Source organism: Limanda limanda, chromosome 22 (assembly GCF_963576545.1).
Source record: "Limanda limanda chromosome 22, fLimLim1.1, whole genome shotgun sequence".
Lineage (NCBI taxonomy): Eukaryota > Metazoa > Chordata > Actinopteri > Pleuronectiformes > Pleuronectidae > Limanda > Limanda limanda.
This window is the reverse complement of record NC_083657.1, coordinates 10,789,109-10,814,142: the sequence shown is the minus strand read 5'-3', so window position 1 is coordinate 10,814,142 and position 25,034 is coordinate 10,789,109. Positions and strand designations below refer to the sequence as shown.

Sequence of the window (25,034 nt, the reverse complement as noted above, 5' to 3'; positions counted from 1 at the left end):
ATTGCGGGACTAATGAAGGATTATCTTATCTTATCTTAAGTTTAATGGCTGTGTGTGTGTGTGTCTGTGGACATTGGTCAGCATCTCCTCACACAAACTAAATTTCCAGTCTGGTACCTATTGCATCCAGGGAGCCAAGAGATAATTTATGAATCACATTATAGAATATATTATTTTGGGGGTATTAAAGAGATAAAAATCTGCCCTGATGAATGTCACGATATCCCACAGGCCTGCAGCTGTCCCTTAAGACTTACATCCTTTCATTCAGAGTGACTTGGAGCGAAGACATATTCACATTAAAATGCAAAAAGGCTGAAGAGAGGAACGTTGGAATAAGGAGTCAAGAGTCACTGGGAGGTTTATGGATATTTTAGGCCTTCTACCATTAAGAATTCCTGACTGCACATGACAAATTGAGTTTATTCAGTGTCACTCAGAACCATTTTGCTATCATGAAACGAGTGGACCGTGCAGAGAGATGAATATCTGATCTTACAGCTGCTGATTGAATATGGCTTTAATAAAGAGTCATTGGACAACACTTGGAGCCTGTTGGTGCTGATGTCAGCCAGGTGGTGGAGCCAATGCTCAGTAAGTAACCCCTCTGTGAACCATTCAAACTAAAATGCTCTTGGTGCAAGTGGATTAGAGCCGATGCAAAGTGCAAACACGAATGGAGTAAATGTTCCACCTCTGCATTTCCAGTATTTTTTACTGGAACCCTGCAGGAATTAAAGAGATATCCATGCAGTTGTAAAAAAAAAGAAAATGTTCCAGGTTTGGATGTGCAGTTAGCTCATTATGAGGTTTGCGCATTGTCCACTCTTGTCATCATCACAGTAAGTCCACAAAATAAATATTAACCAACACTCCATCAGAATTCAAGACATCAAACAGTCCACACCAGCGACAGACGCCACAGGAGCATCTTTTGTCTCCATCATGGATCCCTCCTCTCCACACGAGCTCCAGTGCACACACAGTCAATCAATAAAATGCGCGCTTTTCTCACGTGTCCAACCAACCCTGAAAGACTTCCATGCGTTTTTACGCAGCGTAAAAGGGCAAAATTAGTGCGTTAACGTTGTAGTGGCTCTAGTTCTAAAAATGAAAGCAAAATGAATAAACACAGAAAATAAACCTATTAATGATTCAGTATCTTAAGCGTGTTTGTTGTTCTAGGATTGCTCTTACTTTGAGCCATAAATGCGAATAAACATGGCAGAATATAGGCTAAATGGCTCTCATACGCAGTATTCTGTTTTTTCATAAATCTCACATGGGAACAAGATCATAAGTGCACTTCACGTTAACTTGTAGCGCGTCAATAAATTATGTTAATCTGTCAGGATGGACGGACTGGAGGCGTGTTGTTGGCGTAATGAGGGGGAGCACGCCTGCATCGTGGTAACGCTGCCTCCACCACATGTGCGCGCAGCCTTGTGTTTCCCCAGGCTTTGACTTCACTGTGCATGAGGGCATTTCCCTGCGAGCGACACTTCTGTGCAAGGTTCGGTGCAACAAGTTTTGCAGGAGCCGCCGTGCACGCAGGTTCACTTTGCTTTTGGCTGGAGCAGAGAGGAGAGGGTCTGTCACCACTGAGTCCCTGTACGTGAGCGCAGCCAAGAGCGCGCACACACACGCACACTCACACTTACACACGCACAGGAGAGTGTGCCACAAATTCGGGACTCGGCGCCAGATGCAGCTTGCTCCCCACGGCGTGTGTTGCTGAATGGACATCGCGAACGCAAGAGGAGCATCAGTGGAGAAAATGGAGAAAGTGGAGCCGGAGAAGCGAGGGCACCGCGGCACGACACTGCTGAACATGATCTCGTCTTTATGTTCAGTGGCGTCCGTGGCCTTCTGCGTCCTCCTGAGCTTTAACGCAGCGGACCTTCGGCACCGGGTTGTGGATTTGGAGAGTGGGAACGGCGGGCAGACCTTGATCCGCGCCCCCGGCTCCTCCATGGACGACCTGAGCTCCCTGGTGCAGCAGAGAGTGGATGAGGTGCTCTCTCAGGTAAGTCTGGCTTGTGCACTTGCTCTCCATGAGGTAACTGTCTACATCTGCGTAATTGGCCGCAGCGCACTGACCCCAGTTCAGGCAGAACTTCCTCCAAACGCTGGCAATTTACGCAAATAATCTTAAATCTTAAATCAATTAAATCTGCTTTCTTTTAATATTCCAGCGCTCCTATGAAAATTTGATCAAGATTCGGACTGCCAGACAAACATCACCTGAATGCAACTGCCCTCCAGGTAAGGGAAACCACTTTCCCCAGTGCATTCTCTCTCTCTGTATGTGTATGTCTGTTAGTGTGTATGTGTGTGTGGGGGGGAGAGAGAGACAGTGGATTTGAAGCCTGCTTAAATTGAGCATAAGAATGAACAGCTCCTTAATTTCTTCCATTCAATCCGATGACACCCACCAGTTTGCCTGGATGTGTGTTGATAGCCTGGTGGAGCTGTGACTGTGAGGGATGCGGACAGCTGAATGGTCATTACGCATAACAGAGAGAAAGCTATTTAACTGTGGTCTATACATAGAGGTGCTGAGAGGTTTGACTTTTGATCTTGCCCGTCCACTAGAGCCCCGTGAAATTCTCTTTTCTCGCCAGTAGATGGAAACATTTATTCCTCCAGTGTGGGTCAGCACCCTGATCAAGGTTGGATTATTCAGAGCATCAGTGAGGGAGATGTTGTTGAAGAGGATGCTGCAGAATTTTAACAGTGACATCAAATAGTTTCCCATAAAACTCATGGTTTTCACTGTTGCGCATCATCGTTATTGGGGTGAAATCGGAAACATTAGGAATTGACAGCTCCAGTTTGATGGCAGTGAAGATTAAAATGGAAAGAATTCCACCTCTCTGGCATCTTCAACAAATAATTCATACAGAGATTTCTGTTTTCTGCAGTGTGAGTCGATTAAGACTCCTTTCCTCTTGTAGATTTATAAGGGCTGTTCCTCATACAAATCAGTGGAATAGAATTTTGTCAATGTTGAGTGAAAACCAGGTATTTCCTTTTTTCCCCCAGATAAAATTAATTATAAAGTGCACTTTGAACGAGTTGAGGAAATTCTCTCGCTATATCGGCTAGATAAATTATTTAAAAATCCATTGAATTGTGAGAACTTTTTATTGGTACTAAGCTGTACACATGGCTGGTTCTCTTGGCTCACAAAGTTTACACAATGAGTGTTCCCATGTGGATTTCTTCAGGATGCCACCAGACATGTGTATTTCATTCATTTGCTCTTAGCCTTTTATACATTTTTTGGATGAAAAATCTGTGATCACTGACAATTGGTTTCCACAAACGGCAAAGGTCTGTTGAACATGATCCTTGCCCCATTTTTAAAATGAACTTAAACTAGCATGTCACCCAATAAGTCTATACTCTCATTGCTTTGTGTATCCATTAGCATTATCAACATCCATGTGCTCAGTTAGCCACACGTGAAGTTCATGCTCATTTTTGCTGTCGGAACTACAAGGTTATTTCATACATGCTGCAAGAAACTTCAAACTTTTAAAAGCTTGAGGGGGAGGTATGTTTCTGTTCAGCTTTGGTCACCTTTAGTTGTGAATGTGAACATACTGTATTGTCGGGAGCATAGATGCATAGTGAGAGAGAGACAAAGAGGAGTATTGTGGGTGGTTCTTTTTAGATGGACAACACAAGTGTCGGCAATCATCTGCACGGCAGGGCCAAAGTGTCCTTGAGCAAGACGCTGAATCCCAACTGAAGCCAGAAAGTCAAACAATAAAAAAAAAGCCATTAAATAAATCCCTCTTGTGGATACACGCAGCAACACATTCAAACGAGGATCATGTCTCATGAAAGCAGAACCAAGAGCAGGGAAAGTGATAATCGTAAATAAATGGCACTAATTCTTCACTTCACCACAAGTGGTTTATCTTTGGCGAATGACTCATCACGCTGAGTGAAAACGCCTGAATTAATGAGCCCCAAGTATTTACAAGTATTAACCATAATGAGACTCCCAATCATGCTGCTCTCAATCCCTATCATGTGTCATGCACTATTTTTTCTCTTCTTCTTTCTCTCCCACCACATTTCTTTAGAGGGCAGAAATAAAACAATGAAAACATTTCACATGAAATGAAGCACGACAACGCTAAAACCAAGGCGGCACTGATCTCGATCTTGGAAAACCGGTGGATGCCAGTTGCCAGTTTGCACCATACTTTGTAAAATGCTCTGGGCTTTTTTTTCAGGCCAAATATCTTTATGAATGCTGAATGGGTTCACTGAATATTTATCCTCTCTTCTTTCGAGGAAGACTGCATGTGGCTCAGATGTGGTTTTTCTTTTTTCTTTGAGGGGAGGACAGTAATGTGCTTTTCGCAGTCTTCACTTTATTGCTGTCAAAGAAGATGGAGTGGGTTGCATAGACAAAGCAATGGTCCATAGCTTGGGGATATTTTATAGGTTGTCTCTGAATCGGAGGAAGTTTTTCTTGTGCCATCTTTATCTGAGAACGTCTGTCGCTAACTCAGATTTAATGCACATGTATAAATTAGTTAAAGAGCGGGAGGTTTTCTGCTGATGTCTGTAGTCCAGTCATTTTAGGACTGGGTTATAAGCTTCTGCGTGACTGAACTCATTTCGACACTTAGACGGGTTCTCAACCTGAAATGTTTTTTCAGCCACTGAGGTGATGTACCTGTAGGGACGCTCATGTCAATAGTTTATCACTTTGATCCAGGCTGTAATAATGGATGGATTGCCTTGAAGATTTTTTTTTTTACATTTAGGTACCTCTGCGGATGAATCCTATTTGCCTTAAATTTCCCTGCAGTGCCACCAGCAGTTTTGCACCATTGGATTGATTTCAACAAATCTTGAGATTGTGACCATAAACTCTGTATTTAAATATTTACTCATGCTATAAATCTTGTGAGGCGAATGGTCGTTTTTCTCATAGACTTCTAAAAAAACGGACTTCTTTTTGCAACCATTGGAGTCGCCCTCTGCTGGTCATTCAATAGATCACAGGTTTTAATGCTTTTCCTCATTGGCTTCACTTTCCGGACCTGAAGTATACGTCTATTTTATTTACGGACTCTGGTGCCACCGTGAGGTTGAATTTGTGTGGTTTGGACATCCCTACAACTCTTGTCTATCATGGATAACCATGTTACATTTGGTTGAACCATTCACTGTGTCCACAGCCCTTAAAATGAGTAATCCATTGAGTTTTATGACAAAAGGCATATGAAGACATTCCCACCAGCCTCGGCTGTACTTTGTGTTTATTGTTATGTGAGTGTGTTAGCTATGCTTGTGTTAACCTGAAAGTGCTGTGGTGCCTAATGTTAGTACACCCTCACAGAGTTGTGTATGTGTGTGTGTCTGTGTTTACTTCTGGAATTATAACCGGGACCCCAAGTTCAGATTAAACCCATGTCAGAATCTCTGGGCCGCACATTGGGTTTGAAAAACAGTTTTCACACCATGCAGTTGGTGTAAAATGTCTCTGGTGTAGGGGCAAAGAAAATAAATCTCAAACCAACCCGGTGGGAGAATGTCTATCATCACACCCGCTCTTTGTGCCACTCTCTGAAGCGAGTCCCCTTCTAATAATTGTCACTGTTGGCAGGCTGCTTTTCCTTTTTCCATTTTTTTGTTTGTTTACCTTCTCCTCCCCTGGGATCTGAATTCCATGCAGGGCCTGTTGTTTAATGGGACTGTAATAAAATGTGCATTCTGCAAGCTCTGGTGCTTTGTGCTTTCCCTGTTTACTCACCCATACACCTCCAGCCCCCTCCTCTCCCATACCCCCCCCCCCCCCCTTTTTTCCCACTCTGCAGCATTTCTTGATGTGTACGCTTCAAAAGGCCAGGCAGCTAAACAGCAGCTGAAGGTGCATTGCAGGAGAAAGGACAAAATGTGAATGTGCTGGACTCTTTCTTTTATTCTTTTAACCAGGCAGTAGTGGTTGTGAAGGGCGAGGGGAATGGTACGGACCAGATTTCAAAATAAAATCGGTAGTATATCCACATTCGATTCACTTCGCAAGAGGGGAAACCACACACGCCGCAACTCCATCAACCCAACCACCTCTTTTCAACTCCTTTTAGCCAATACCCCGCCCCCACCTCACACTGTGTAATCCCAGCAGCCTGATACAGTTACAGTGGTGCCAATCCCCTCAAATATCAACTCGGCGGGCATCTGGTAATTAATCACCGACAGCTTTTTAAATTAAGCCCTCTGTGTGGCTTGGTGCTGGGAGGTGCCCTAATGGTCGTGTAATTACTGAGTGCAAGGTAAAGCTAAACAGGCTTCCAGGTAGCCGCTGCTCCCAGCTGCTTCTGGTTAGGGAGGGGGGGAAGCTGTCGCTGTGAGCGAACTAGGCCGGAGGCTAACGCAGGAGCCTAGTTGGTGAACGGGCAATCATGATTTTGATTGCCTCTTAATTGCTTGAAGGGGAATCTACATGCAAACCGTGAGCATAATGTACTCAACTCAGTCAATAACATCTTGCAGGAATAACAAGCTTAATTCATTCAGCTCTGGGTTTTTACGTCAGTCCCAATAAATTAACATGACGTGGTTTATTGTGACGAAAAGTCCGAAGTGAGGCATTTCCTCTAATTTACATTTCTCAAACACAGTTTATTTTAAACGACAGGATGCTGGAAATAGCCCTGATGGTCTCTCTGTACCTTTGACTCAGCATTTTTCTTTCTTTTCTATCAGAGATGAGAAGGCATGCGAGCTGAAAGCACTGGAAGTGAGTGGAGGGGTTTGAAAGGGTGGCACACTTTTCTCCTTTTTTTACAATACACTAACCCCGAGGGAACGCTCTGAATTGAGAGGAGATGACATGGTTTTTATACGAGCGATGTCACAACAGGCCTCCGCAGGAGATTGAAGGTACCTCGGGCTGGGAGAGCATTTCAAAGGAGTGGAGCTGGATTGAAATACTTTCGCCTCACGGTCCGTCTTGTGTGTCCTTGACCGTTTTCCGACGCCGATCCTCCACGAATCGTAATTTTTTTCTGTGGGATGAAGAGGGAAGCTTGGCTGGGATTTCCGCGCCCACAGTGCACCCCACATTTGAATGAAAAGATTGTCTCCAGTTTAGCATTCGCCCCAGAAACGGGCGGCGTTAGTGAGAAAATTAATGTTTTCCCTTCAGGATTCATTGCAGATTTTTACATCTTCAAAGCCCAAAGTTGGATGGTGACTAAACTGTTGAATGTGGCTCACAATTCTTCCACTGTGTTTTCAGCCTAGGGCTTCAATAAGCTCTTAGAGAATGTCACCCAAGTTGTTTTGGGGACAGTTGAATGCTGAATGTGCTACATTTAAACTTTTCCTGGTCCCTCAACTCAAACATGACACTCGAAGGAAGGTCTGAGCCACTTATATTTGCAGTGTATTCAGTGTGGTGTTTGCTCATGTAGATTCTCTCTCTTTATCCTGCGCGAAAGCAAATTTGTTGTTTAAATATTGAACAAAAGAATTGGGGAGTATCCAATGGCAGGGCTGGCGAAGATCAACGAGCCCTTTTCTGGTGTTGATCCGACATGACCCCATCCTCAATCGCCCTGCAATAAGTTCCGTTCCTCCAAATTCATGCTGCTCCTCCGTGGCCACAGCGGCGTGACTCCTCTGCCCTCTCTGTCAGAGCTGGGTGGCAACTCCTCCACAAAAGGCCGCTCTCACACTGTCGCATCTGCACGCTGCCCTCTGACACCCCGCTGAACTTTTCAGTCATCCTCCCTCAGAAGTCCACTGAAGTCTCCTTTGTGATGGCTCCAGTTCACCTCCCATCACGCGCCCACATGTCCCCCTCGTCCCTGAGCCACAAGTATTCAAAGAACGTTTAATGGCCAAGGAGGGACTTCCAGTGTGGCCCTTTCTGGAACAGCTGGTCTACTGTTCAGTATGGTGATTTCTCTGCGACCTTTTAGGGCTTATTTATGCTCAACGTAAGATACGGAAACGGACAAAGCCCTCTGTCTCGACTCTGCGTTGATTTCGTCCGTATTTGTGCACACCTTCTGAAAGTTTATGGATACAGAGGAAACGAAAAGACAGTTAAACCAATGGCGTCTATATGATCTTACTTTGCACAGACAAAAGCACAAACAGACGCTTTTGCCTCAATCCCAACCTCCTCCACGATGCCATTTACATTTTTGTGAGACTCTTAACTCTGCACTGCCCCCTAGTGGATGTACTGCTTAACAACCATGCCAATGCAAAGGACGATGGAAGTTGGGCAGTGATGATTACATCGTTTGACGTATCTCTCCAAATGTAATGGAAGTCTGAATGAGCCGCAATAAGGCCGCAATGATGTTTGAGGAGTTTTCTGTTTACTTGAACTCTAATGATCTAATCTAATTTTAACACTATTTTTTTTACCAGCTCGTCTCATTTAAGGTTTCCTGGCGAAACATCTGATATATAGTCCATATTTCCTCTTTATGAATCATTATTGGCGTGATGCATAAATCCATACTCTGTAAAACGCAATTAAGCACCCGACGCCTGTTTCCTTGCAGCAACCCGTATTTCATGCGCTTTGACTGAAATTGAAGGACTGATTTTCCAGCCTCTGTCATCGGGTTCGAATCACAAGCAACGCACGGCGATGCCAGTGTTCGCCCGAGTCATGGAAATTCTAGGGGCTCCAGAAAAGAAAAAAACGAGGAACCCCCCCGAGGCACTCCCTACACACTCCGCCGCTGCCCCCCCGCCCCTTCCCACCGCCTGTGGCTTTATGCCCCAGGCTTCTCAGCCCTCGCAGGCAGGGACGGATGGGGGGGTGAGGGCCACAGATGCTGCTGGTCTGCACTCCATCAGTCTAATAAGAACAGGCACTACAAATAAAACAGGCTGGTGTGCAGGGAAAAAGAAGCAGTGGGACGTGCCTCAGCAGGAAGCTATAATTTTACCAACGTGTGCCTGACATGCAAACTATGGTTAATACGGTTTTGCCACCAGTCATCGGTAAAAAGATACATTTGAGAAAAAGCGATGCATGACTGGCATTTGCACAGTCTGTTTATTTTCTCGAGGCCACAGACTTGGAGCAGCATTTGCACTTGAGAGCTTTTCCTGTTATCTTCAGCTCCTGAGTCCAAAAACAACGCACCTTGACACGGAGTCGTTTTTCAGGTCGGTGCTAAACCTGCAAGGGACTGTACAGACATGACTGGTGTGTGGAGCCGGGGTGAACTTTGTTTCAAAAAATAACAGATAACCTTCTGCAACAATAGCGTTTTTTTACAATGTGCGTCATCAGAGGTAAAAAAATGGGCACTTGAAGACTTCAAAGCGAACGGATAATGGCACTCGTTCAGCAAAAATCCCTCCTTCACACTCTTTTTGAATTTTATTTAAATGAAGTGACATTGTCTTTGTCTTGGAAGTCAAACTCTGCACCAGCTCTTGCATCTGTTGATTCCAAGACTTTGTTGGAAATAAATTCATAAATTGGACTAATACAGGAGTGTTTGTGTCCTTGTAAACACAGTCATTGTCTTTTGCTAAATTTGACAAGATATACAAATGTCAATCCCAACCTCCTGTTGCATCCCCTTCACAACATTCACTTTTGCAAAATGTTCATCAGAGGGAACATTTTCTCCGGGCCCTCTTTTCAATTTCCAAAGCTTCTCGACAAAAACAAGCAAGCAATCCAAAGACAGTGGGGATTCTAGCGATTTTTACTCAAAGTGGAAAAAGTGATGGAGGCAAGCAGAGTTTGCCCAGCAGCTGGCCAGATGATGTATGCTCCCAGACTCCCCGGGGGCGCCACCAAGAGGTTAGGCTCAAAGAAAACCAAAACGGTCTCTAAACAGTTGGATCAGACTGTTTCCTGTCCTCTGAGCCACACATCACCGAGAGGGCTCTCAGTTAAGGGCTCGCTCTTATTTTCCCCCTCCACTCCTGTTCCATGTTCGGTGTGAGACGTCCTGCTGGAGATCTCGTCTGCTTGCTCAGCGTCCACCCCCCCACACACGCTCCTCGCCACCTCTCACCAGGGGGACCGTTGGCTGGCTCTTCTTTCTCGAAGCCCTATGTGCTAAATGTGACACGAAATTTGAGTCGTGCCTGGAGATCTGAGAGGCAAATAAACACGCCGAGCAAACATTTGCACCCGTGTGCACTCACAAACACGCTGTCGGACCCGCACGGACACAACTGGATCAGGAAATGCACGCTCCTCTAGACGATCCCACTGGCGCACGCGTGGAGACGCCGCAACAACATGCAGCTGTGCATGCGTGACGCCCCTGTGGTACCTCACTGTAGCTTTTGTAACTCAGTCCACCAGCGGCAAAGATTTTTGAAGTTATGCTGTGGTTGGGTTAATTTTATTTTTCTAAAGTAAAAGGAGGGAGAAAGCATAAAATAAATGTCTGGAAGCCGCTCATCGTTAATTTCCCCAACAAGCCATGATGTTAAAAACTCTGCTTTCTAATCAAGCCACCGCTTTTATTCTTTTTTTATTTTGATGTATAGGATTCCCCCTGTCGCCAGTGATTTATCCTGAATATGCAATGAAATAATTGGGCTCAAACATAAAACAATACAGTCAGGGAGGTGCCAAATTGAACCAACGTCTGATGACCCCAATGTTCATTCGACCACTTTGCCGGTGTCAGGAATGATGGATTGATACGCAGGAGGTTCCGCTCATGGTCCGGACGTACAGCGCAGTCGGTGTTGCTTTCCAGGGGCCCCTCCCCTTGTATCTGATGAAGAGGAGGGTAGAAACAGCTGTGTAAGCCCCGGTCGAGGCCTGGATACCGAGTGGTGAGACAGACAAGCCTATGCACTTTAATTTAACTGGCTGGTTATATGATATGGAGCAAGCAGGCGAGACGGCTGGTTAGATTGTAATTTCTGACAGCTTGATAAACAGCGCTGATGCAGCCTGAAAATAGGTTTGTCTGATGTCCTGTCTTAGTTCGGGACACCGTGGTGTAATGATTTGAACTGTGCTTGTCTGTGGACATCACCCATGCCCTTTATAGTGGAGCAGCTTTCAATTGTTCTTAATTCCGCGAGTACAAATTAGATTGTGGTGATGTAAGATTAGATGTGCAGTGGTTAGGTTAAAAGTGAAAGCATGGGATACAAATGAATGAAATAATTGTCCGCTGGCTCAAACCTTCTCCTTGATATCAGGGTTTAGGATCAGTAACCGTACACGGCCGGTCTGTCAAGCTTCGGATTTCTTTGACATTTTGTCTTTCAAGACACAGATAACGTTTGCAAGGGATAAATGAATCAGTGTGTTTGTCAGTGTGTCTGTGGCGAGGCAGTTTACCACCTGCATTAGAGAGGCATTGCTTCCAAATGCAAAGGAAAGGATTTACGCCTCACCTAAAAACAAAATTTCTTCTGGAATTAGAGATTATTTATGAGAAAAAAATATTTGGGACTGAAACATCTTTGCAGCAGTTAACATGAGCCCACATCCTCAGGTTATCATGTGAAAATAACAAGTCCAATCTGTAAACAATAAAGCATGTCATCTCAAGCCTTTGTATTTTTGTCCCTGGTTTCTGGCTCCTCTCAAAGCCCAAATAAAATAATAAAATTTTGATCTTGGTTAAACTCTGGCGCACTGATAGCTTAATAGATTGTTCTGTGGGATCATCGGGGGTTTATCAATTGCCCCTTTTCCACCGAGGCAGCTCACGAGCCTGTTTGGAGCCAGTGCCTCATATCGAACCAAAGACAAACTGGTTGAACTCTAGGCACCAACACTTTGCTGATCTAGAAAAATGAAGTGTTTCTGCATCTGGATTCATGCTGTTCACTCCGAGGCTGATGACTTGTGTGTGTGTGTGTGTGTGTGTGTGTGTGTGTGTGTGTGTGTGTGTGTGTGTGTGTGTGTGTGTGTGTGTGTGTGTGTGTGTGTGTGTGTGTGTGTGTGTGTGTGTGTGTGTGTGTGTGTGTGTGTGTGTAGGTTTTAATGAATCGGGCCCACTGAGTGGAAATGTTATGAGATTGTAAATCAGAATACCTCATGCATATTTTATACATTCTGCTTGCAAACCTAAAAGTATAATGCTCATTTATGCCGAATGCAAGATCCAAATGATGCACAGACACAAACAAGTCTGTGAAGTTCCCTTTAATGTGTTCTACATTCTGGTGATTAACATGGCTGCATTAATTCATATTAATATATTTGTGGGAAATGACCTCAATTGCTTTCTGTGCTTGTACACAGATAAGTTATTTTTCTGTTTGGTTTGAATGTGCTGAGGACTTTTTCAGCTCCAGTGGCGTCAGAAACATTGAGGAAAAGTTGCAATATGAAATGATTGTGTGCTGTTGTGTAACAGTCATTTTTTCTGGTTATAGCTCATTAGGGACTGACCGTGATGACTGTAGACTGCTGATATTGCACAAAAAGTCCCAAATAGTGATAATCTTTATCTTGTTTGCACAAAAATATTAGTTACTAAAGTTACTAAATATTCATATGCCTCCCTCACGACTTCACATGCACACACTTTGATGGAGAGATCAAGTTTTATTTTCACCTTGGAATGTCTTCAACTGAAATTCTTGCTGCTCTTAAAAGATTTAACTTACCTCAAAGCATAAGCCAATTAAACCTTTACTGTGCAGATATTAACTTGTTCCCACAAGATATATTTATCGCGTGCAAACAAGTTATTATCTTGTGCGCACAAGATAAACCTTTATGGACTCCGTAGTTCCCCTGACATCATCTATCCTCTTTGACTCTCCACCAGTCAACACAGCGCCTTCGAGGCCCAGTTTGGATCAAGGTTAACGATCCACCTCCCACGAGCCGTGCTGCTTTATCTCAAACATTTTCACATCTTTAGAGATTCTCGTGACCGCAATGCAAAGTTCTCAGCGAGAAGGACAGTGTCTTTTATGCTGGCTTGAGCTCTAAGTGCCGCTCATTTCACGCAGAATGTGGCACTTGCCACCTGCTGTGGCAGCTGCAGGGGGCTTCAGGTAGAGCACGAGCCGGATAAATTCAACACATGCTGGAAATTCTTTGCATGTACCCGACTAGAGGTGTTGAAATATGCAGCGCGGTGTATTATATTTTGAAGTTCTGTGGGAGGTCGACTTGGATTTAAAATGTTTTCGTTGTTATGTGATCTGTTGGTAGCTGGATTTAATGCTCATAAATAGATGTGGTGGAAGTTTAGATTATTCTGCGTTGAACTCCGGAGAATCTCCTGACATTCTCCAGAGGGAGGGACTGTATGTGGTGAGGCAAATGTTAGAGTGAAGGCCTCCGGACGTGCTCGGGAGTTTCTCCAGCCAGCCGCCTCGTAAACAGTCTGAATGAGCCCATGTGAAAAAACAGCAGGAGACCCTCTGCAGGTTTCACCACCAGCAAGTTTAGTAGTGTGACAAAGATGTCCAGAGAGATTTTGGTGATGAGGGCCACCACTGGTGTCGATGTGCTGTAAAAACACACGATCTACTAGCAGAATTGTAACTTTAAGTCCCTTCTCTGCTTGCTGCACCACCCCTCACCTGAACACTGTTGTTTCGAATGCGTACAGTAATGAATGGCTTCTGTGTTTTAAAGATCGAACCGCCTGAAAACTCACAGGACGATAGCGGTGATGGCTGATGGGAAAACTGTCTGCCCTGAGTCACCGTAATGTAGAGGAGTCGGGTCAAGGTTATCTTTATTGTGAGCAAGTGACGAGTGAACCCTCGTTCTGTCGCAGATATACGGCGTGTCAGCATGACTGATCTGAGGTGCTTGGAGTAGAGATTATCGCTTTTCTCTGTTCTAAACAGGAAATGATGAGCAGGGATCCATCACGAGCGCCCTTGACCTTCAAAACAAATTACCTTTCTACGCGGAGCTGGTGCTCCCCGGCCTCTGCTGCCACTGTTGAACGTTTAAATAGCCACGGGAAAAGATTAAGGAGACGTGACTTTACACGACGTTGATTTCATCTGATTAAATGTGACGTGACATGCCAGCAGTTTGAACATGATATCGTGTTTTTAGTGCCCAGGGAAAGATGGTGGAGCAGATTAATTTGTCTCACTCCCGCTGCCAAATGTGTAATATCAATTTGAAAGAATACAGAACATTTTCTAAACATACTGACGCCCAAATTAAGAGCTGGATCGGAGCTGCAGCACGTGTTTGCTGTCAGCTTTGGCATCCTTTCTCCTCACTTAGGAGGGAAAGTTGTGCACATGGGAAAGTTTGGAGTTACTCATGCACTCCTGGCCGTCCCACCTATACTTGGAGCCGCTTTTGGAGGTGGAGGTCTGTGGGCAGGAGGTGGTAAAGTGTCCGCGTCACCGCAAATGTCACGTCCCGGTAATACACAGGGTGTCGGTCTTGTCTGAGCGAGAACGGGGGAATAATACGACATAACTCGGTGCTTTAAACCGAAGAAACCCAGAGTCCCACAGGAGTGGAGGCACTGCTGCGTGTGAATGTCATACCCATAAATCGACACTGCCGGGCCTTAGATCCAAATGCAGTTTCAGCAAATGCTGCGGAGTTGAAATGAGTTAATTAAATCTGAAAGTTAACATTGCCAGTCCCTGCTCAAGACGGAAAAAGGGAATATTTCAGACTCTACTCGGTAAAAACCTTCAGCCTGTCATCACAGAGAACTCATCACCGTTGAAAATCTGTGATCCGGTGTTTTTGTGTGGTTGCAGCCTCGCACCCCCCACGGTTGTTTGTGCAAAGCAAGGCAAAATCAATGGGCCGGATATGAGGGTACCTGTGAGAGGTGCAGCCCGAGGCAGGGTGCGGTGCCAACAGAGGTCAGGGCCCTGCTGCCTTAGAAAGCAGTTTTTACAATAAATGTGTCTGTGAAGAAGACAGTTTAACCGGGGTATATTTCACCATTACATACAGCATTCTAGATGCTGAATTGCAAGTGAGGAGAGAACCTTGGTTGAAGAAAGGGGTTTGCACCACACTTCGCCCTCTCTGTTTTTCTGACATGCTGCGCCAGGTAGACACCCCCCCCCCCCCTTGGCCTCTTCTCACATTAGCGTGCGCAAGCCAAAGTCAACACGGGAGGAAGTGGAGAAATGACTTCCCTCGTTTGCACCGCGACTGCTAATGCTCCAGCAGATCTGGTGTCAGACAAGTCCGGTTTGAGAAGGTGTAATTTGTGTTCACATGTGAGGCATCATTTAAACCTGACAAATCCCAGGAAAACAATTATTAAATATTCCATATTATTGTCTTTGGGCATATTGTAGTGTTTGGTTTCTCATTCTAAAGAAGACATTTATATTATTTATCTAAGGAACAAAACCTCTGATTGCAGAAGTGAGTTTAAAAAAGAATGTATAATGTATCACTTAAACATTTTTCTAGTTTTGCCCTTTTAATTAAAGCGTTATTGAGAGATTTCGACAGATATAATGAGGTTTTGGTTTAGAAGCTGCTTACATCGTACAAAACCGAGATAGATTTGTTGTGGCTGTTTCCCGAACATCAGAAGATCAGCCTGTCACCTGTGTTAAGAGGAAGGTAGAGTATCTTGTTAGGTTTTCTTTATACTTTATTCTATACTTTCTGTCTTGGGAGCCATCACAAGGAGATAGCTGCAGGCAAAACATGCTGGGAAAGTATGTGTGCTATCTTCATCTTAAAGGAAAAGATCGAGTTTACAGTCTTTGTGCTAAGCTAAGTTAGCCTACTGCTGGCTGTAGATACATTTTTACTGCAATGAAATGAGATTGGTTTAAACTTTCCCATCCAACTCGGAAAAGTGTATTCCTTATAGGTTGTACATAAAATGTTGAATATGAGCGTGTGAAAAAAATGGGCAACAGATGTGTTTAGAAAAAATAATCCATTACATATGTTGTCAACCTGTTCATTTAACTCATAAATATCTTTAAGAATAAAGCTGAAGGGGAAAGTGTGATGCAGTGTATCTGTGGCATTGAGAGTTTTACATTCGGTGGCCAAAACGGAGGCGTAATAAGTCCGAAAAATGAGGCGAGCTGCTCGTAAAAACGGGTTACGCAAAAGGCAGCGAAACATCATCAGGGCGCTGCTTGCCACCTCTTGATGTCAAAATTGGGTCATGTGCGCGGCCCTTCCCAACCCACCCGTGTTTAATTGCCATGTGTTGAAGAATTTCCCATGTGCACACGGACCATTCAAGTCTGGTGCGGCCGAATAATTGTTCGCTTAAATCGCCTCTTTGTGCTGCTGTCTGCACTCGGGCTGCCAGTTCTTTTCCTTTTTTTTCTCCCTTCCCATTTCTGCACGACCTCAAATGAGATCTCTCCGTGCTCGAATTGATGACGCCGATGGAGCCGGAGCGAAATATTCTCTAATGGGACGGGACTCATCTGCTCCAAAATCCCTCGTTCGAATCCTTCGGTTACCGTTCGCCACGACATGAAAGACGTGTTTGACGACTTCAAACCAGGAGCCAAGCTGTCTTTTACAAGCGATCTTTGACTCAGAGGAGAGATCTGTCCTTTCCGCTGCAGGCCCCCTTGCTCTGCTCCGTCCAATCGCCTCTTTCCTCTGTTCAAAGGCTCTCTCCAGCCCTCAGTGAGACCAGCAAGCTGTTAGGGGTCTCCGGCTATTGACTGTACTTATCTACGAGGCGAGACAGAAAAAATAATCAGCAACCTGAAAAACACAGAAGCAAGCGGAGCAGCCTGTGTGTGCGCTGCTGATATGGATCCCCCATGAGAAGATTCAGGTCACTAAATCCCTCCTCAAACAGGCCCACGAAAAAAAAAAAGAATGTTTCCCTTCAAAGTCAGAGGAGAAACAAACAGGGCTTTTTTATTTGGCTCTCTGCAAAAAAGAGAATTTTTTCTGTGACGCTTCAGAATGATAAATTATAGAAAAAGTCTTCGGAGGCCACATTAAATGGCTCATGAAAATAGCAGGCCCTGTGAGAGTCCACTGTGCCGACTCTGTGCACCGCGCTTTGATGATAGTGAATGCTGCACTGTTTTATCTGCCGTGACAAAATGCCAAAGTCCTGGAAAGGTTTCATCCTGAGTCATTTTCCCTCTGTCGGTGTTTTTTTTTTTTCAACGCAGCGAAGCACGGCAGTTCACCGGTCGTGACTTTCAACGATTGGCGATGACGGAGTATTGTAGCCGGAGAGCCGGGACTTTTACCTGAGCTCGCCACATTCGTTAGAGGCCTCTGAAACTCTCAGGGTGTCACAGGGATGAAGCGGGTCAGGTTCTGCCTGGTATTGATGTCTTAAAATATTGAATGTGTCAGTTAGTTCTTGTAGCTTGTTCGGCTGTTGTGTGTAGGTGTGTGTGTCTATGTATGTGCGTGTGTGTGTTGAAATTCAAGCTCAGGTCAGACGGCTCCGAGTTCAGACCAAGAAAGCAGCCCCTGTCAGACTCCCCAAAACCCTACGGGCTCGAGATGAAACAGAGAAGAGAGAGAGAGTGCGTGTGTGTGTGTTTGTGTGTGTGTGTGTGTGTGTGTCTATGAGCCCTGTACATCTCCGGTTTGCCCGCACCCTGGACTGATATTTCCAACTTGTGCTGGGGTAAATAAGGGCCGCCACAACCACAGCAGGTGTGGGGCGCAGGCCTCTGGGAGCAGGGGAGGTCTGTGCCCCTTCAACCATCAGTCTCCAGTAAAAACCAACCGGCCTGGAGAAGTCAATATTTGCGCTCGCTATCAAAGCCGAGACTGTTTTTGTATCAGAATCCCGGCTGCACAGAGGCGAGCTTGTCCGTGAATCCAGGAGATGTCGGGGATAACATGAAATCTTTGCCCTGGTGTCCCACGCGTGTTATGTTTTGTGGTAGAAGCGTAAACTGTCTACGGCTGCTGACGACGCAAATTGAGCATACACTGGAGTTGAGTTCTGTGGCAGTTGCATGAATTAACCCAAGGTTGTGGAAGGCGTCACTCACAGTTACATATTCACCGATACTTAAACGAAACCCTGACCGCATTTCACTTCTACGTAGCTTTTTAGCCTGTTTCAGCTCATTGTTTTGGTTTTAAATTAGGCTTAACGTCCACTTTACCTTTTTTGCAATATCTCAACCGGAAGTGGAAACATGTCGCCCATCTAAAGATTCAGTTTACTGTCAGACCACACATACTGTGTAAGCTGTAGCTCCAGTCTAATTTGAGCCTGTCCATCAGTAGATTTATGTCTCGTCCAATCAATAGCCGTCCTCTTTTCGCTTCACATCCTTTCCTGATTCCCATTAGAAAATGAAGTCACAGAGATCATTTTAAGACGTTCACAGGAGATCAGAGTGCGGTGGTGTCTCCCTGTCTCTTGAAAGTGTGCGGAAAAACCCCTTGCATGGCTTTGCTTTGATTTTCAGTGTTTACCGAGGGGTTTCCACCACAGCCGCTCTCATGTGGTCGGCTGCTCCTGTCTGCTCTCTGAAACCATCCGCTCACAGGGCTAGACGGTGTCCTAACTCTAACGCAGGACGTCACAACTTACAGTGTCTATAAATTTACAGAAGGAGGACTAGATTCATTGATTAATTGCCTCTGGAGCAGCAAAGAGAAACCAGGGAGAAAATATTTCAGGTAAATAATTTCACAACATGCCCAAATATGTAGCATCATCCGGATTCCAACAAGAAAACAGTCTCTAGAAAACCATTACTCTTGTGAGCAGACCACTTGAGTCACAGGCAGACAAGCTTCGGTTAACACCTAGCGAGAGCCTTCGAAGTCCAGTTTTAAATTTGGGAGAGTGCACCACATCGGTTTTCACACGGCCTCTTGCATGCGAAGCAAATCAGCCACACTTGGAGCTTTAACGGTTCCACATTAGCGGGGAGCTGGTGGTAAACAAGCCGAGCGGGGCGCTGCGTCGCCGACTCTCCTGTGCTGCAGTCTCTCTTTTTTTTTTAGTGTCCTTTTATAGCCTCCTTCCTTCCTTCCTCACACTCCACGGTCTTCCGAGAGGCCGTGCAGGCGCACACAGGGGAGCAAGGAAGTCAGCATGCTTCATTAAGGGAATGCGGCACACCGCGGATGTCACTGCAAACAACAGAGGCTCTGTTCAGGAAAGAAATGACACTTAGAAGTAATAGCGGGCCTGAAGCTGCTTTCTTAAAGGACGGCTGGTGGTTACATGGACTCCAGCTGTGGTTCGCAGGTTTTGATTCTACATTAGCAAACTGTGAGTGTTGTAAAAAAGGCCCACTTCCTACTCATTGCAGCTTTTCATTATCTTGAACATGTATTTCTCTACACTGTGTTTGTAATGGCTGTTGTAGTACGACAGAACAGAACATGAAGGTCCTTTAAGCCATTTCTTAATCAGATCTGCTATTTCAACTCTCAAATGTTTATATAGGGAAGTATTATTTTATAGTCTTGTAATTCATTTAAGTATCCCATTTGAAGTTTGGTCGACTGGGTCAAGTATCACCAGATATTTAAACAAGAATACCGTGATCAATTCATTAAGTAGTGGATTGACGTGGCACATGTCCAGTGTATCTATACGTGCTGCCAAGATGGGGGATCAACACCTTTTCTTTAAAATAAGGTGGTGGGGATGGATGTCCACTAAGCTGACACTAGTCCAGGGCTCAGACGTGGAATGTAGTACAGCTGTAAAAAGTTGTCTTCAAAACTCCAGACGCATATTAGATGGCACAATTATCTGAGCTTTATAAGTGGCTCTTTGAATTTGTGCTTGATGATTGACAATATTCATGTTAAGACATAAAAAGGCTCTACCACAATTCCCATATGCTTCCTCACATGTGCATATGTGCGTCTTCAATACAAACATAAGAGGGACACACATAGAGCAACATTGCTCTGTAGCACTACTAGTGGTCAAATCTATACAGGGTATACATTTAAAGCAAGACACTATGGGAGAGGGATCCCCTCCTGCAGGTTCCCGATGTAATTCACGTTTTTATCAGTGTCGGAATACTCTCGGTTGGAGCCTATCTGTGAACTGCTCATGGATATGTTTACAGGCTAAAAGAAAAAGAGGAGGCACCCTCAAAAGAAAAAATCCCGTTCTCTTTGTGTATCGTCAAATTAACTTTGAAGCTGTTATTTTAGAAAACTACATTGTGTTGCTTTGAGTGGTTGTACTAGAAAAAAGGCGAAAAATCTCAGACTCCAGCTTTAAAAATGTAAGGATTCTCTATCATGTATTTTGTGAAGGGGAATTTCAGTGATGACATTTCATCATACGCTTGCATCTGACATAAACAGAGCATTGGCATAAAACATATTGAGCCGCAAAGAGAATATTTACTTTTCAAGATATCGTATTTATACCTAATGACAGCCCAGGGTGAGACTTAGTGAATCCCAATAGACAGGTGCATGTCTGCAGTACCTCCGGGGTGGCTGCATGTACTGGGGGGGGGATTAAACGAGGGAAGAGTGTTGGAGCCCTGCCGCAGGGTCTGTCCTGCCTGCTGCTGTTCAGCCAAGACAGCACCAGCGAAACACAAAACAGATGACAGGGGGTGGAGGAGGGCTGAAAGTCTGGCTCGTGTGTTCCTTCTGTTATGTCTGTGTTTACCCTCGAGGGGTGTCGATGGAATATGGCTACCATATTGTCTGTGATATTACCCATGTTGCAGCATGGTGTGGTTCCTCCAATTGTCCTGCTTTGCTGGTTATTGTATCATCTGTCAAGCCTTTCTGTGTCGAAACAGGCTCACCGCTCCCCTTTACTCGGATGCATTTAAATGTAAATTAGTGTAGTGCTATTTAATACTTCTACAATATGTGTTCCTGAGAGTTTAATCCTCAGTCTATCCTGTATAGAAATTCTGGTCCATCTTCGACTTAAACCTTAAACCTCATCCCCTGTGCTCGCTCAGGACATTTTGACAGTCCACTCTCCTTGCAGCTATGCAGTGGTCCATTTCAATGTGGCTCCTGCGAAGCCTGACAGCCTCACTTAGGACTCCTGTGCCACCTCAGGTTCTGCAAAGGCTGAACTGGTCCTTTCCGTAATCTTGGAGGATCATGTTATGTTTTCTCTCAGGATTTTTCAAATTATTTAATGTCATGGTAAAATTATTGCAGCCGCAGACCCCGGACCCTAAGCTCCATATCCTCCGAGGTTCTACTCCACTGGCCGCAGGACGCTGTTTGGGTGTTTGCTTTCACCAGCCTGAAATGGCACGGAGTGATTAATACCCAGGTTTGTTCCAGCGGCTTGTGTGTTTTGGCAGCCATTGATAAATTGACTGCTCCATGATCAGTATTTTTTGGAAAGTCTGGCCTCTGAATATTTGTAATCTCCAGTTGAGCATACAGAGAACCTCTCCTGTGAATCATTCATCTTTGTGTTTCCTTGCATCGATCTGAAACATGACACACATTGGTAACTGTAGCCCTTACACTGATTAGTAATTTATAGGACTGTGCTGTATATATTGATGAATTTATGTATTCTAATCAATGACACTTTGAAGTTGACGCCGCTGATTGGAAATTTCTGACGTTCACGATGATAAATGCAGGCTTGTGGCTTCGCTCCAGGTCGCACTGACCTTAGGCCACTAGCCGTGCCATCACATCAGCCACACTGTGATGACAAGATTTAGTCAAAGCATGGCCATGAATGCATGTGGGTGGGCAGGCCGACTCTGCTTTCTGGAACAGACGAGGCTCTGAGGCCGACAGCTGAGCCGCGTTTCGCTCCCCCGAGCTTATCTATTAATCGCCACCTTTCCAAACCCTCAAGGTTCTTTTGGAGATGCCACAGATACCGCACTCTCACGTCAGTGCTGACAAACCAAAGAGGAAGTTGGGAGATGGCTGCTCATTTGTTTATGATGTGGTGCCCTCGGAATGGACAAGACCTTTGACCTGAGCGAGCTCTCGTCAGAATTGTGAGGCAGGCAGCAGAACAACACTTGAGACTGAAATAGAAACAAGGGGGCAACATGAGATTCCTGCCCATCTGTTGCGACGCTTAAGTCCGAGAGAGAGATGGTGCTGAAAGAAATCTTAACAATACTATTTGCGGTATCTTCTTTTTGATGCACTATAAGGTAGATGTTTTCTGTTGGTTGACAGTCGCCACCCGAATGGATCAAAGTTACAGGAGCCTGCTCCACAACGTTTTAGGGAATGAGATTCCCGCCACACAATCCAACCTTAGCATTTCACGGACTGCTGGTGAGGTGGCAGTGGGAGCGGGGAGATCAGTGTCCAGCTGGCTTTAAATCCCCTGAACAACCCTGACCAACCCTGTGCACCAGGTAATTTCGATAAACAGCGATGTCAAATTAGTACCTTTACGACTTCGTTTGAATATACTGGCTCTCTCTACATACGTTTTGAGTTGTTCTGGCCGGTGCACACGATATACACTAAGGTTTCTCCAAATGGCCTTAAAAAAGCAAACCAGTACGAAACGGCAGTGTTCCTGTCTCTGTAAAGAAGTGCCAAGAGAGCCGAGTGTCATTGGTTATATAGAAGATGAAGTGTTCTTCTTTTGCCCAAAACCAAAATAGAGCGTTTGCCTTCCTCAAGCATACTTTCTTTGTGTCTGTGGTACAAGCCTTGGCCTCTAACCTGTTTTGTAAATCTTGTGGAGCCAGTTCATGTGCTGTGCTCTGTAGCTGCAGGGACAAGGAGTCTCTTCCCTCCATACAGTCCAGTAGTTACCCTTCCATCCGCCAAAACAGACTCCTGACCGGGGGGATTGATGGGTGCCAACGGCTGCCCCTTCTTCTGGGAAACAGATCCTTGAATGAAGGCTTGTGGTGAAATGTTTACAATGTGGTAACTATTAGCAACCTACGGGAAGAAGCAACCCCGAATGGTGTAATCAATACTTCTTTTGTTCGTTGAACCCGCACACTCAAAACCCCAGCGTTTTCAGCTCCATAGCTATATGGCCCATGGTCATTGTTGCAGTGGGGAAGCTGCTTTGTGTAACCAATGCAGTGAAGTGTAATAGTAGAGGTTTAGGAACATGTAAACAGGCTTACTGATGCTTAGCACTGAGAACCTGACAGTAATGGTTGGATGTATGAATCAGGCTCTTGTTACTAGCACCAAGCTAACCTGGAAAACTAACCGGAAAGACGGTTTCACAACATCAAGCTCTGTGACCGTTGCGTTGATTGAAAGTATGATGCCCAGAGGCAGACTCTGTGCAAATCCATCCTCTGCAACAGATACCGTGAGGGAATGTAAGTGATAATGGGAGAGATCAATGAGGAAAGCTGTTGTGCAGGACTAGTAGTTAAGTATTGGTATTTCTGCAGCCGTCTCCGTGTGCAACAGCTGTACATGTGTACAACATGCTCATTTCCGTGTGAGGACACATGCATGTCAGTCATGCAGTAAAGACCCACAATATCCTGGATCCGATCAAGCGATCTGGGTCATTCAGCAACACCTGCCACTGGAATCCGAGGATCAACACTCGCGCCACAGCAGCTGATTACCCCTTTTCACCAAAATCCCAAATGTATCGGGATGATTGATGAGTTGAGCATGTGCGGAGTAACTGTTTATCTAAGGCGTGATCACTCACTTCCCTTTTAAATTAGTCTCTCATGTACCTTTTGTTGTATTTTGCTTTAAAGCTCGCTCTAAACTGCCTACAGTCCTGCAGGCATCCGCGGTAAAAAATTACCATGCACCTGTTCCCACTTTGGCACCCTGCTCAAGTCCACAGCAACTGGGCTCAATGCTGAAAGCTTTCAGGGCTGAACTGAGATCAGTTTGGCAATGGATCCCCTGCAGTCTTCTCTATTCCCGACCAAATATCTCTCTGCAAAACGGACATATTCATCTGTGGGGGAAAAAAATGACTTCAGGCACCAAGCTTGTGACTTAAAGTTATAATGTTCAAATCCAGTCTCTCAGCTTTAATTGAAATGCAGCTTTTCTGCTTTGAGGATAGTGAACGACCTCATAGGTGTTACAGAAGCAATTTCACCGCAGCGAGGTGCGAGCACACGCAGCCGCTGTTAGGCTTCCAGGTGCCTTCGAATCCGGCAGATGGGTTATGTTTAATGAGGCAGTCATTGATTTATTCTTGGCAGGAAGGTTACTTGCCTAGTTAGAGAGGTGCTGCTTCTCAGAATATGATTTTATTAACTCGTTCACTTGCAAAAAATACACTTGAGGCAAGGTCAAAAAGACAGATTGGGATTCAACACTAGGTGAATAGTTATATACATATATAGATATTCGCATGTTCCTTTTCAGGTAGACCTGTATAAGTTTAAACCTCAGATAGATGTCTGGAGAAGCTCTTATTAAGTTTTCAGAGAGGGGAGGGTATGTTGATGTCTGCCAACTAGGCGTGGACAGCTGTGAACTTGAGAGCCACAACAGAAGCTGTGTACATTTTCTTTTTAGCAAACCCACGTTTTGATAGTACACTGTGTGTGTGTGTGTGTGAGTTGAGCGCATGAACAGCCAATATCTCATAACATTCCCACCTGATCAGTGTAGGTCATCCACATTACGCTGCAATCTGATTATACTGGCTGTTAAACCGACAGTTATGTCAGAAGTAAGACATCCAGTCCATGTATGCACCTCACGTAGAGAGCGATCACACATGACATAATTTAAAGCTACACACAGCATTTAGTCATCAGTTTGATATTGCACAGCACTGTTGGTTTTTAGGATTCGAACTGTGTGTAAAGATTAAATCATTAAAATGTCTGTGAATGATACATCCAATAGCTGTTGTCTAAATCATATGTTGCCGGTGCTTCTAACAATGTGCGACAAATTAAAATGCCTGAAATAGGTGTTAAACACTTATATACTAAAACGCGACATGAGCTTGAGTTGAAAAGTTACTGAGCACTTGCTCATGATAATCCTGCCGATTAGCAATCACCAAATGGTGTATTAACCGTACACCAGTTTCTTTTCCGACTAGACCTATGTTATGCAAGTTACATATTGAGAACTTCAATTAAATGGCATGTGAAACAAAACAGCATTGAAAGACCAGCAATATACTTCAAATGTGAAGTCTAGGAATGTGAAATGTCACTGAACGTGACGAGTTATTTATACGCTA

General features: G+C 44.8%; 1 protein-coding gene across 1 annotated transcript in view; it reads left to right on the top strand.

Annotated features, from left to right (window-relative positions):
* Positions 1 to 1,777: 1,777 nt before the first annotated feature.
* LOC132996114 (collagen alpha-1(XXV) chain) overlaps positions 1,778 to 25,034 on the top strand; it is a 137,939-nt gene continuing 114,682 nt past the window's right edge. Inside the window, exons 1-2 of the mRNA XM_061066435.1 lie at positions 1,778 to 2,026; positions 2,196 to 2,265. Of these exons, the coding sequence (XP_060922418.1) occupies positions 1,778 to 2,026; positions 2,196 to 2,265 (319 nt within the window). The remainder of the gene's footprint in view (positions 2,027 to 2,195; positions 2,266 to 25,034) is intronic.